The 14,981-nt window shown below is 38.6% G+C and overlaps 1 protein-coding gene across 1 annotated transcript; it reads left to right on the forward strand.

Moving 5' to 3' along the window:
* The first annotated feature begins 7,338 nt into the window (after window positions 1-7,338).
* On the forward strand, window positions 7,339-10,337 carry LOC116205023 (protein kinase PINOID). Its single transcript, XM_031537480.1, has 2 exons — window positions 7,339-8,587; window positions 9,403-10,337. Exons 1-2 carry the CDS (start codon window positions 7,974-7,976, stop codon window positions 10,175-10,177), a joined length of 1,389 nt encoding a protein of 462 aa, XP_031393340.1. The 5' UTR covers window positions 7,339-7,973; the 3' UTR covers window positions 10,178-10,337.
* Window positions 10,338-14,981: the final 4,644 nt, after the last annotated feature.

Below are 14,981 nucleotides of genomic sequence, written 5' to 3' on the forward strand. Positions count from 1 at the left end.
AAATGAAAATGTATCGAGAAATATAGAAAAATTGAACTTAGGGTTTAGAGGTACATGGATAGCTATTTATAGGAGTCCCGATGTATCTATATTGGGATATCGTAATATGTGCATAATATTTAATAATAAATAATAAGTAGATGTACTTGTCATATATGAGATGTAATAATATCTCATTTGATATATTGACAGAATATTTTAGAGATAATATGAAAGATATTAGGAGATATAGATAAAGAAATATACTCAATATGATTTAATTACCCAATCTGGAGTATCAATGTGGATCCAGGATGGTAAGTCGGGCTGAACGAATAGTGTCCTAAGTTTTTCCCTATATGAATAAAAGATACGATTTTTTACTTTGACACTTTCTATTTCTCTCAATCTTCAACTTCTCCTATGTTAGTACTCAAAAGTATTAAAAGGGTTAAGATTGGCCGTTTCATTGAATCCGACTTCTTGTGGTTTCAGGGTCCTGAAGTGCTGCCTTATTAAAGGTCACATAGAGCGACTACCAACCGAGGAGATCAACTTTTATCAGTCATGAATTTGTTTTTCCTGGTCACTAATTAAGGCTACTCTAAACCATTGATTTCAGCTTAGCATGGCTCAAATATCTCTAATCAAGCTTTTGTTTGTTAAAGCAAATCAATGCTTTCATGCAACCCTTAAGAGTCATCGTGTACTCGGATGATTGACAATCAACTAATATGATTCAAAATTACCTCGATTTATCCCCCAATGAAGAAGGCACAAGATCTGGGTCCTCTCGGCTTATGTCGAGATGTCGATTTCTCCGCACAACAATTTGATATATCTGTCCGAGAATATATATATATATATATATATATACATATATATTGTCACGGCAGCTTATGTTGTTAATGCCTGCAAGTTCCAAAGCAAAGTCCTTTGCCCTGTTCCTCCATTAACTATGTAACCGATTTAGGAAACACAATTGATCGATCTTGTCTTTCGTTTTCTTTTAATTCTTTTTTCTTTTGGGCCAATTGTAGACATGTTGGTCAATTTTATTTTATTAATTTTCGATGCCGTTGAAAGAAACAATATATATTGTGACATGTGGTTGAGAGTGGCGGGAAATCTTATAATTATTTTTCTTATAATTTTAAGTAGATTTGGTATTTGGTGAGAATTTTTAAAACTATGATTTGGGTCGAAGTCGCTATTGCAAACGTGATTTTCTTAATAGGTGTTTATTTTGTTTCAAGTATTAATAATTATTTTTTTTACTTTCAACAATTTTAAATTAGTTTATTCCAAACACTTTAATTTTTTTTGAAATTAACATTTATTTTTCAACAATTTTATATTAGTACTTCTCCATCAGCAACAACAATCCCACACCAAGCGTTAGTTTTTCGGGTGAATATAGTGACATTTATTTGATCACTAATTTTCTACTGGCCCCTAATTTTGATACATGTTGATATTACTCAATTGGTGTCTTTTTTTTTTCTCTTTCGTTATTATAAATGGAGACTAATGGATTAACAAATTAGGAATAAGAGGAAAAAAGAGAGAGAGTACGTTCAATCCCGTTATTGAGAATTCGAACTTGAAATATCTAGATTTTGGGAGAAATTGAGCGTGAATCACTCTAGCATTCCCTTTCTCCGGTTTTTCTTTTCTTGCATAACAAGAAAAAAAATGCAAGTTTATTTCTAATACATATACATGCTAGAATTGTTTAAGTGGGGATAATCTTAATAACTGATTAATTTTGTGTCACCGTTATATCGTTTGATAAAATTAGACTCGTGTTCTCATTGATTTATTTCGACATGGGACGGGCCATAACACAATGAATAATGATAAATGACCCCAATACATACATTAGAGAGGCAGTGTCGTAATTGCATGCGCAAGCAGCGTTGTGAGAGATATTAGAATATTGTTAAACGAGACAGTTCTTCATGGGATGCTGTGTGTAAATTAAATTTGGATATTGTTTTACAGTCTGTTTGGATTAGATTCATTAAGGGGAAGGGAAGAGAAATATTAACCTTGTGTGGATATATTTTGCAATGTGAAAGAAGGGGAATGAGAAAATATTTTATATAATTGACAATTATACCCCATTTATTTCTTTGTTATATCTGATTCTACGAGATAAATCGAAACTGATCATACAAAGGAAACTAACAAAAAAATGTCAAAAGCACAATTGTTGTACTAAAAAATTAAATAAGTTATATATATATGTGTGTATGGATTAGGACGAATTTTTTTTGTTCACCATTCATATTAGGACTAGACAGAAAAAACTACAAAGCATTATATAGAACCTGCACATTCCAATTGATATGAGATTGAAAACCCAAAAGTTGGAAAATTTTGTTCTCGGATCGAATTCTAGCAATTAAAAAAAAAGGTGTCGGCGAGTTCAAGTAAAAACAAAAAAAAAATGTTGCGGATGACCAAACAATAGGAATTTTTTTCCTTCCCTTCCCTTCCCATCCTTTAGCCTCAATCCAAACACACTTTGACAGAGTTTCTCAATTTGACTTAATATTTGCAGACAGAGTCAGGACTGTTTGTAATATAGAAACTTACAAGTCAGCTATGTCCTCTCGGCATGTCCCCTTTCTCTTTCCCTCTCTTGCCATAGAAAATTCATCTTACTCCTTATAGGAAGTCAAACAAGGATACCTTTCGTTTTTAGTCCCCATGCAAAAATATATAAACAAATAATAGGAAATGGAATATTATTTTTTTGGTTACAGGTGAAATATTAGAATATATAGAACTAGGGTAAATAAATAAGGCCTGATAAGTTTCATTGACGAAGACTTAATGCACAAAGATTGGATTCTAGGTTGAGCACGACAGGATGGATCGATGGAGGGTTGGGGTGACAGTCGCTCCACTAAAATTTCACGCCTTAAAAAAATTTACGTATAGTCTTTCAAATTTTAATGAAATTTCTTATATTCGTCCACCAAACTCGATAAAACTATCATATAGTTCGTCTCTCAAGAATCTTGGTCCCCTAAGTCCAAATCCTGGATCCGTCCCTGAGCAGGAATGTCAGATAGTCTCTCTCAAATGCAATTCTTTTTATAGCGTAGGTCCTTTTTTTCAAACCATAATCATCATATGATAAATTGATAATTACATCGTAGTGATACGAAGAAAGACACTTTAGCCCAGGTCCTTAGCCTTGAATTGCTTTCCTTTGTCATCTTAATCTCTCTCTCTCTCTCTCTCTTTTCCTCCCTAAAGCCTAGTTCTTTAAGTTCAAGTCCTATAATAAATGGGGATCTCATCAACAACCAATTGCCCTAGATTGAGAGCTCTTAGCCCAAAGATCTCTCGATTTCAAGAGGAGGCAACCATTTCTTCCTTTGTGAAAGTTGCTTGTAGACTTAAAGGTCAGGAGACCTTAAAAGGGCATTAGTTCTCCTAGCATAGCCCTTCTTGTAATCAAAAGACTTCTTTGGTCAACCTCTTTTTTAAAGAAAAAAATCTATCAATTATTTTGTATATAAATTCATTGCCACATTATCAATTTACATAAAAAGTTGACGACAGAATCAAAGTGAACAAACTGTTAATCATCAAAATAAAGTGGAATAAAAAGATTTTTGACTTTTTTTTGGTGGGGGTGGGGGTGGGGGTGGGTGTTTTTGGGGTTACATAATTGGTCACGTAACTATATGAATTCTTTTTTCCAATCTCATCATTTTCAAGATCTGGTTCCACCAAGGGCCACACTCGATGCAATATGCTGGGTTTAAAGACCACCCAAAAACCTATGCTACTTGCAAGACTCCTCTAGCCCATAGTTAAGTTACAACAGTTCGTATAGCCACTGCAATTATTGGTGTAACGAATGTTGCCTCTCGCCGATGATAAAATGCGGGTTGTGCATTAAAACATTATCCCGATTCCAGTCGAACACTATTGGAAATTTACATGCTTGTTTGTTAGCACAGCAGAATGCCAGGTCTCTTGATTCAGACTTCGGAATAGAGCAGCATAACAGTCGAACGAATTACGGCGTAATGAGATCGGGCAATCAATGCAAAACTGTTGATTTTTTTTTAAGTGATTAACTGTCATTTTTTTTTATTGAATAACAATTCATCCTTTTTATTTCTATGCTTGAAAGAATAATAATAATATGATGGATGATTAATTTAGAGAGATATTTTCATTAAGAAAGGGAATGCAATGTAGTGACATATATTCTCACGTAGTAATCTAGACTTTTAAATTCGATTTTTGTCCATGAAATGAAACTATCTATCATGTCTCTTTGTTTATTTTTTTTTCTTTTTTTTTTGTACTAAACTTTTTTTGTTTAAAAGAGAGACATTTTCATTTCATTAAAAAGGAAATTTATAATCAATTACATGAAACAAAGCTGTTATAAAAGCTTCCCCTTCCTTGTAGCTTAGCTCAGCTAATTGCCATAGCTCATCCCCTGCGCTAAGTACGAAGCACAGAGCAGCACACGCGGTTCTGCGTAAATCTGAAAAAGCAGAATCAGCTCAAGGAGGGAAGGGAAGCATGCGCCACGTGACAATTGCCCTCGCGAGCTACCCCCGCACGTGCCAACGCTTACGTCACTCAATGGCACGGTCCCCCCGGGCCCTCCTCCCTTTTGAGCCGTCTGATCTTCTTATGTAATAAGGCTGTAATTGCATCACAGCCTTTTCACCCTCACGTGTCTCAATACATTCGGCCCTAGGTGCTTGGTTCGGGTATTATTAAATTATATGAAACGTAAAGATTAAATGAAAAGTTTAATTATAATTTTTTTTGGATTAAAAATTCAAAAGTGATATTGTTGTGTTTATATTATATAACGAAAAATGGCAGTGATAATATAATATCTTATTTATTTTTATAAAGACGATTGTGAATCTCACTATCACGATCGTAATTTCCATTGTAATGTAAAGTCTTTATTGATCACTGCCGCAAAGTTCTAACTCAAGTAAAGAATTACAATGATTTACTTTTATAACCTCCACAAACGCCGTAAGATACTGTGTAAATTTCAAAATTTATATAGAAAAATTTGCTCATGATGTAACTAGTGATATTCTCAAAATACCTCAGTGGGTCCCTCCTATGTAATCCTATAAAGAAATTGCAACTCTAATTTACCATTCACTTTCCCATTAACTCAATGTTTTTACCAAACACAACAACCTTATATTTCGACCAACATTTACAAGATATTGATAAGCGAGTCATTTTTCTCAATAATCCCAACATTTCCGGTAATCTAATAACAACCCGCGAACCAAACGGCCCCTTAGAGTTAGACCCCTCAACCCAACATTTGTATATGCTCGTATAAGAGATAGGTATTATAAGGTATAATCACTTTTTGAACCGTTATATTATAATTATTGCTAAATTAATTAATTAATTAATTAATTAATCATTTAGCAATTAAAAAATTAATTGCATTATACAACTGAACCATAAACCTTCTCTAATGATGATCTTTCTTTTTAATTTGGAATTAAGAGGTCTCATCAATGAGATTTAATGGATATCTTTTATTATAAAAATTAGTCAAAATGAATAGGAAAAAAAGAAAAAAAGAAAAAAAGGGGGGGGGGGGGGGGGGGGGGGGGGGGGGGGGGGGGGAGCAACAAGAAAGGGCATAGTATATAAGGGAAGAGAATTGCATTTTGCATAGGAGATATCAATGTATTTATTGTAAATCATGGAACAATAATGGACGATGAAAATGCTACCCATCCTAATTAAATTTAGGATTTCTTAATTCAAAGAGAATTGTCATTTTGTATAGGAGATAGCAATGTATTTATTGTAAATCATGGAAAAATAAGTGTAAATGCTAGGGGTGATCAGTTCTGAGTATCCTGTATTTTTCACGATACCCGGACCTTACCCTGTAAGGGACATGTTTCAAGATTTTGAAACTGGACCCTACCCTGTTGAATCTTGGAATCATAACCTACTCGGAATATGTATTATACCATAGGTTTCGGGTACCCTGTTGAAATCTATAAATTTTTTTTCTATGGCTAAATAAAATAAAAAATGTCACATACATAATCAATAATCACGCCAAATAGAATATCAACAAAGATTTAGATTAATCCACAACAAAAAAAATATATGTCTCATCAATCCATCGATAAAATTAAACATCCATAATACGATCTCACACAATAAGGTGCCTCTGTTTTGATTCATTAAAAGAGACAGTAACTTTACTATTTCCTCTTTTTTTTAATAAATAACCGGTTCCATGTACTCTATAGACAGGAACCTGAATCGATTTTCACCAGTTCCTGATTTTAATACCCGGAACCTACCATATTTTCAATACGAGCTGCCTGGACCCTATCCTAATGGGTTGATTCCGACCGGTTTCGAGTCTATCCGGTACCCGTGCACACCCCTAGTACTAAATGCTACTCGTCAGAATTAAATTTTGGATTTCTTAATTCAAAGATTAGGATGAGTGTCATTATCCTACACCTTAGTCTTAATCGTAAATAACTTTTATTTGCAATTGCTTGCTATCCAACTTTACCGTTACATGCAATGAGAAGGGATACGTTCTTTCTTTTATATGAAAAGTTGACAAACACGTAATCGCCATTCAGAAATAAATTATTTATAAAAACATACTCGATAAACACCATGAAGCACTTAACCTGGGTATAACATTCTGGATCTTAATTATCTCGCGAACATTGGATCATCAAATATTCCACTACGTAAGACTAGCTAGAACATGCTCTCTTATTTCCAAGTAGACATTGTTGTCCTTAGACAAGAGAAGTCACTCGTAAAAACAATTTCACCTTTGCATCCTTAGACGATAGCTTTTCTTCCCCTCCCCCCGTCCCCCCTAACAAATGGACAATCCTCAGACGATCTATTTGCTGCATGAGAGTTGCATTGTACAAAAAGATCATGATTATTGTCGTATCGTCCTGCCTTTCACCACGATTGCATGTACGTATGCTACAAAATTTATAACAGAAAAATGTATTACAAATTCCACACTAGGTTATCAAAATTCTCGAGATTTTTTTTCCCATTTTTTTCGATGTGTACTCTGGTATCTAGAAGTTCAATGGATTCTGACTAATCTAGTCGGAAGATTGAGCATTAAAGGTTATTCTTCCTCCCAACAAGTGCGTTCGAACTTGTATTTTCCTTTTTATGGGAGTGAGCTGCTTACCACTCAACCAACAGTTTTGTTGATTTTTTTTCCTTATTTATTTATTTATTTACCCAAGCAGAGGGAGTAAAATGCCCAATATGACCCTGCTCTGAGTCACCTTCTTCGTACAGTTTTCAGAGCTGCATAAATAACGCCCCAACCACCCTCTCTCTCTTATAATCCTCGTCCCCTCCCTCTCCCTCTCACTCTCCCTCTGTGGAAGAAAGAGCGAACGACGGGAACCAGAGAGAGCAACCAAAAGCCTCTCTCTCTCTCTTCTGGTTCAGTGCTGATCTTAGCAAGCACCAACAATAAAAGTGGGGCTCCCAGTACGGCCCTGCTTCTCATCTTCACCCAAAGGGCACAAAGAGCAGATACGCTCCCTGATTTCCTCTGTTTCCTCTACTGGAAGAGCTTCCTCGCATCGATTGATTCCTTCAGTGCCTCTCTTCAAACCCCATTTACCCTTCTTCCTCTTAACCTTCTAGAATGGTCAGAGGGTTCATGCACTCCGCGCTTTGCTGACCATTTTCAAGTCATCCGGGGTTAGTTACTCGGAATCTGATTCTCATGGCAGCCCAAAAGTCAAGAAACGTCCACTGATTTCAGCCTTTCAGACCCGTAATTGGTCTGTCTCTGTCATCGGAAGCAGAGCAAGAGAGATACAGAGATTCCTCCTCTGCGTTTCCTCACTTTTGTTGACTTCCCAAAAACTGAACATCCGTTCTCTCTGTCTAGTCTAGAAGAAGAAAGAGAGAAAAGCCGGGCACGGCGGTCAAGAATGATAGAGACTCGCCGTGTTGATTCCGACGGTGAACTCAGCAGCATAAGTAGCAGCAACATGGACAGCCTCGGCCGCCTCAGCCGTTCCTCGATGAGCAGCAGCAGCTTCAGCCGCCTCTCCTTCGACTGCGCCGCGCCCTCCGGCCTCCTCCTCGACGCCGGCGATGGCATCGCGCTGAAGCCCCACCGGTCCTCCTCCGACTCGGCCTACTCCGCCATGCTCCGCCGCAGCACTCGCCTCGGGTTCCGGGACTTCCGCCTTCACCGCCGCATCGGGGCCGGGGACATCGGAACCGTGTTCCTCTGCAGCCTCAACAGGAAGAACCGGGGCAGCGCCTCCGAGGGCGACGACGACGGCGATGTCGCGGCGACCTGCTACTACGCGATGAAGGTGGTGGACAAGGAAGCAGTCGAGAAGAAGCAGAAGAGCGAGAGGGCGGAGATGGAGCGGAGGATCCTGAAGATGGTGGACCACCCTTTCCTCCCGACTCTGTACGCCGAGTTCGAGGCGTCCCATTTCTCCTGCATTGTCATGGAGTTCTGCCCCGGCGGAGACCTCCACTCCCTCCGCCACAAGCAGCCCCGCAAGCGCTTCTCCCTCTCCTCCGCCCGGTACGTAAACATCATCGACACCCATGAAGACATCCCTTTCCCTTCCCTTAATTTACTTAATTAATGGGTGATCTCAGTGGGATTTGCGAAAAGCTTGAGGCTTCGATTTGCATGTGTTTGTTTCGGTCAGCGTTTTTTTTTTTTTGGTATATCCACGGCCGCTGCTTTTACCGAGGGTGGGGGGGTGGCTCAGAGCTGTGTCTGCCCCTTTCTTCTCTTCGGTCGACTTCAATGGATAATAATCATTCATCCCTTCCTGCCTTTTTTTTTTTTTTTTTCTCTTTCCTCGTTTTCTTTTTTCTTGGGCAAAAACTGAAAACAGAGCTCCTCTTGTTTTCCATTTTCTACATTGACAGGAAATTCGGAAGAAATCGTTTTCCGGTTTCCTTTAATTTCCTCTGCCCTCTGGGATTTTTCTGGGATTATTTCTCTGACTTAGCCGCATTTTTCCCTTAACAAATATATATATATATATATATATTTATTTATTTTATATATCCTAATTTTTTTAAAAGAAAATCCTACCGGGAAAAAAGAAAAAGAAAAAAGAAGTCTATAGAAAAGAATCACATTTTCCATCTATATTCCAAAAATACCAAATCCGGCAAACATCTTGCTTCTCTTGCAAGTCATGTGAACCAAGAAGGTTCAAATTCGACTCTTGCGACTTCTCGCTTATTCCCTTAATAGTCTCACGAATATTTTATTTTTCACAAAATTTTAGAATAAATGACTTTAATTTCTCACATTGTGTTTGTATTGATAATAATGATATATTTTTTTTGTTGACAAAAGTTTATTTTTTGGGTGTCCAGATTTTATGCAGCGGAGGTGCTGGTGGCGTTAGAGTACCTACACATGCTAGGGATTATCTACAGGGACCTGAAGCCCGAGAATGTATTAGTCCGATCGGACGGTCACATCATGCTCTCCGACTTCGACCTCTCCCTCTGCTCTGACGCTGTCCCGGCCGTCGAATCCCCACCGTCGTTCTCCCTGGACCCCTCGCCCTCACCCTCCCAGCCCTACACCCACCGTTACCGGACCCCTTTCTCCTGCCTCCCTAATTACAACCGCCTCTTCCGGTCCCGCAAGATCCAGAACCTCACCCCGAACCGCCTCTTCGTGGCCGAGCCCGTCGCCGCCCGGTCCTGCTCCTTCGTCGGAACACACGAGTACGTCGCCCCGGAGGTGGCATCCGGCGGGTCGCACGGGAATGCTGTCGACTGGTGGGCCTTCGGCATCTTCGTCTACGAGTTGATTTATGGGCGCACCCCTTTCGCTGGCGCATCCAACAAGGCCACGCTGCGGAACATCGTCGAGAAGCCCCTGAGCTTCCCCGGCGACGCCCCTGCCAGCACGTCGGAGATGCATGCGCGGGAACTAATCTCCGGGCTGCTGTGCAAGGACCCGGCAAAGAGGCTCGGGTCGAAGCGGGGATCCGCCGACGTGAAGAAGCACCCGTTCTTCAAGGGCCTGAACTTCGCCCTCATCCGGTCGTTGACTCCGCCGGAGATCCCCGGGTCAATGAGGAGGCAGCCGACGACGTCGTTGTACAGGAGGCAGTTGACGGCGTTTGACTACTTTTGAGTTGGGTTGAGGTTGGGGCTTTCCGCCACGTGTCGGCTCAAGTTCTCGCCAGATTTTGCCAACTTGGCAATGTGACAGGGACGTGTAAAAATGGTCGGAGCCTTTCCAATTAAATTAATTATGATTCGCTTATATATATTAATTGAAAATATGACGAGGATGGACGATCCTGTGTTGAGCTAGCTTAGTTACATTTGCTTAGTTGGAAGAATATATATATATGCCTTTAGGAAAATACCTTAGGTTTTAATCAAATGATGATATGGGAATGTTAGGTCCCGTTTGAATTTCGAGTTCAATGATTTTAACTTTAATTCAACACACTACACAATAAAAATATATATTTTTCAATTCAAAAATTTTAACTTTAACTCAACACACTACACAACAAAAACACACGTTTCTCAAGTCAAATTTATAATCACATCTCATTTGTCCTTTTTCATAATCAAAATCAAAATTAAAGTAATTTTAACTCTGAATCCAAACGGCCCCTTAATTTCTCATGTATCTACATGTAGTTATCTCAACATTTGCAAAGAGGATATCAACCGAGAAATTTTCTTGCTAGCTCTTCTTCCATACGAGTAATGGTACATGTAAAGGTGTAATGGGGCATGTAATCAGGATAAGTATAGCTTGGCAAATTAATCGATGCAACTTGACAAGCAATGATATTATCAGATGGATCGTCCTCGTACACGTGATATTCTAGCAATATATAGCAGGAAGAATGAGCTAAGCTGTCAGATTTATGATCGTTTATATGTTATTTGATTAGGGGGACAACTCGATTTACATGTGATCAACGTTGGAGGAAGGTACTTGATGTAAATTAAATAAATTAAAAAGAAGGGATAGGGAGGGAAGGAGATCAGCCAATAGATCCGATCTCAAAAGCCAAGAAAGGAGGGATTTGGTTTATTTAAAACTTGATTAATAATCAAATCAAGTGAGACTTAGAAGCACATATAAGACATGCACAGCTGACGCCAAACTCCAGGATACAGAATTCATATCCAAGATATGCAAAGGACATCAAAACTTTTTTTTTTCTCTTTTTCTTTTTAAGAGATCATGAGTTATCATTAACCTATTGAATGATATTAAATTCCAATTCAATGTCGATTTTATGCTAGTCACGAGGCATTTATAGTAGGATTCAAACATCTGTAGTTATTGCATATAAAAGTTCATCGACGCTATCATAGTTTGTTAACTGTCTCGCGTCTCGTGGATTAAGAATCATAAAATCTACCAACGAGAATTGGTTCAAGTGGTTCGACTCTTGTTCTCATAAGGAAGGTCTCGAGATCAAATTTCGTGAATGGAGAAAATCATTGATTGAGAGAGTTTAATCCCTCAGTAGGCCACTTAGGTTGTACTGGATTAGTTGGAACATGTTGAGCTTTCGAATACCATAGTACATGCCGAAAAAAGAATCATAAAATCTACAAAAAAAACAAAAAAAAAGAATTGTGAGTCTTCATCGATTAATTATGAAATTAATGAATTAATTAATTAATTTAATGAATTAATAGCTGGGCTGGGGAGGGGAATCTTTCATCCATAAATAGCAACTGTGATGGTTCTTTAAAACCTTCCAAATGGAGAAAGGCCGTCCAGCCATATCTTTGCAGTGACTTTAAAGGCTTTGATTATTTTTGGTTGTGTGTGATTTGGTTTGGTTGCATGTAATTAAGATGAAATCCCAGATGAGATGTGAGATCGATGTGATGCTCCCCCAAACGATATCTGTTATTTAACGTTCAATCTTGTCTCCTCTCTGTCTCTGCATCTTCAGTTTCTTCCCTTCCTCTCATTTCATTTATTTTTACTTATTATAGCATTGCGATGTTGTATTGTCACTGATAACATTTTCAAATCCTAAATCCGAGTACGAGACACCCTTTTGTTCGGTTGTCTACGCGTGATTCCGGTAAACTCGCTCTTCTCAAATACACGATCCAATAGATGAATCATGCTTTGGCATAGCGGGAACTACTAGGTGAAAAGCCGGTATTGAATTTAATTCTAGAATATAACGTGTTATTAATTAATGCGAAGGTATTCATAAAATTATGGACCGATAACTTGTGGAAAATATTTATAAGATAGTCGGGTACCGTACCTCCTTATTAAAAAAATAAAATTGATCAAGGGTTTGTCCTAGTTAATCAAAATTCGCCATCTTATGTATTGGAGCAGTTAGAATGTGTGATGTAACATCCGAATTTGTGTAAAGTGGAATATAAATAGATATCTCTCCTAGGGTTTGACCACACCTTTCCCCTTTTACATACACTAATTAGGAACGTGATTAGGCTTAGGGTTGTGGTGATCACAAAAAGGTGAGGAAAAATCTCCCCAAATTTCGTAGCCTTTTGACTATAATCTTGATCTTTTAGCATCCAAAACAAGAAATAATACAAATAAATAAATTGGAAAAATAGGAGTATTAAAAATGTCCTTTGGTTGTATAATTAAGCACTTTATTATATTTTATGATAATTTTTAATAAAACTTTGATGGGACCCGCTAAACTGCCCTCCGTAGACAGAGGGTATATGATTCATGTGGGAAGGGGGAACCATGTGGGGCATAAACTCGGCAAGCATCAAACAAGAACGAGTTTTTATTCATTTATTATGTTTTTTTTTTGTGTGTAAATATATTAAAAAATTAATGGACAAAAATATCCGAAAAATGTGTGTCCATTGGCCGAGTTTGTGTTAGGAGGAGGATTCCATGATGAGCTAGGAACTCCCCGTTGCCTTGATTTTTATTTTCGGTAGGGTCCGAGATTGCCCCGGACATCGAATCGACTTGGTTGGTCAACCATTTATTCTGATAATACCAGAGATAATAGGTTAATGAATCTATCCGATAGATGGGCGCATGTTAATTCTTGGAAATAAATGAAACAAATCGAACACAAAAGAGAAGTAGCGGCATAAACCGACTTAGGAAGCATTTTCTTTTTCAAACACGATCTGCTTTGATTCGATAAATCTAATATAAAGGAAATCGATGAAATCACTGGAGAAACGTAATCGGATTGCGACACGAATCTGATTCCAGATATCGTATCGCTATGCTGCTGACAACTCTACATGTATTCCACACGTTGAATGGGCCTGCGGCTGACGAAGCGAGAGGAGCGGAGGGACAGATCCGAGAAACAGTAAAAGAATTGTTCAATGATCGAATGGAGAAAACGGAAGCAGAAGAATTCGTCTGGACCTACCCCATAGAAAGTAAATTTTGCGTCGATCGGGTTGCCCACAAAAGAGAGAGAACCGTCGCCAGAAGTACGGGGCCGATCAAGTTGGGCCTGTCGGGGCAGCTGCCCCATGAGGTGACCACAGCAGAATCTTTTTTTTTTTCTCTCTCTCTCTCTCTCTACTTAATTATGATTTATCATTTATCATTTCTGCTTTATTTTAATAAAATCGATTGAAATTATTGAAGTGGGAAAAATTCATAATCGAAAAATTAGGTATTTAATTTTTTTGGTAATTTTCTTGACAAACACATGGGATGTTCGTGTGACCCCCCTTGCCAACCCGGCAGCTCTGCCCCGATTATTTAAGGGCACTGTCCCCTCCTATGTCCCCACCCAGGGAAAAAGCTGCCCACCATCCGGGCCCACATCCTCAATCAGCTGCTTCCACGTGTGAAAGTGTTGCATGGCCACGCGGAGGCATCTTCATCTGATTCCTCTCCTATTCCTTTGATGGAGCAGCTTTGGTGCATGGAGATTGGGAAGGTGTTGATCTTGATCTATCACACATTCACCCCATCATTATTTGTTGGGGGGACAGCTAATGACTTGCAAATGGCAATATGATTATGATTAATTAGAGATTGCCAATAGAAGTTAGCAGGAAAACATCAATTGTTGACTGTTTTGTAATATCTGATATCTCCGCATGTGTATTTGTTTTTGAATAAGGAATTTCATGCACTTACAGAGCTAGAGAAGAAACCAACCATGCCTTCAATGAGAAAACCGGCTGAAGTACAAGCCGGGTGTCTTGATAGTCATGCAAAAAAGGAAAAATTCCGAACTTTCGAATCGACAAGAAGTTATATGTAATTCACTACTTGTAAGACGATCACATTGTGCCTTGTTGTGTTTCCTCAACTCCAGAATGAGAAGTTGTATTGACTATATATATATATATGTATGTATGTATATAAAAGAAAATTCTATGACGCTAGCTATTATGGTGTGGCTCCCGACCATTGGATGGGGGTTGTTCGCCCAGCTAAACTGGGAGACCACTGTCCAATAGTTCTGCAAGGATGGACGATACATATAGAAGCACTCTATATTTTGTGTGCAAATAGTACACTCGTCTGAGAGACTTAGAAGAATATTTTTTTAACCACAGGATAATTTCAACAATCTCGGATTGAGCGTATTCTTGCCCAGGTAATGAAGTGTTTCTCATGAGTTTCTATCCTCCGCAATACAGTTTAAGTGATAGAGGTTCTTTTGCCTTCTCGGTGAGGTCATTGTTCTCCTCAGATTGATGATTGAGATTAATTCCATTCTGGCGTCAACCCTTTTCCTAGACACGAGGTGCTTCCAGTGGATATCAAACTCCAATATTACAGGTAAAAGTCCACTCATTAGAAGTTCGATTAGCGGTCGAACCACGATTTTTGTGGTTTGACAGAGGGAGATTTAATTAACTCTCCGAGGGCACGTGAGATTTTTCAAACGGGGGGGCGGGGGTATCGGCCCCGTTTGGATTCACAGTGCATTGATTTTAATTTTAACTCAACACACTATACA

Source organism: Punica granatum, chromosome 1, assembly GCF_007655135.1.
Source record: "Punica granatum isolate Tunisia-2019 chromosome 1, ASM765513v2, whole genome shotgun sequence".
Classification (NCBI taxonomy): domain Eukaryota; kingdom Viridiplantae; phylum Streptophyta; class Magnoliopsida; order Myrtales; family Lythraceae; genus Punica; species Punica granatum.

Bases quoted from the DNA above. Each gene is read 5' to 3' on its own strand.
- LOC116205023 (XM_031537480.1), top strand. From the start codon at position 7,974: ATGATAGAGACTCGCCGTGTTGATTCCGACGGTGAACTCAGCAGCATA. The intron at 8,588-9,402 runs GTACGTAAACAT...TTGGGTGTCCAG, and splicing joins TTCTCCCTCTCCTCCGCCCG to ATTTTATGCAGCGGAGGTGC.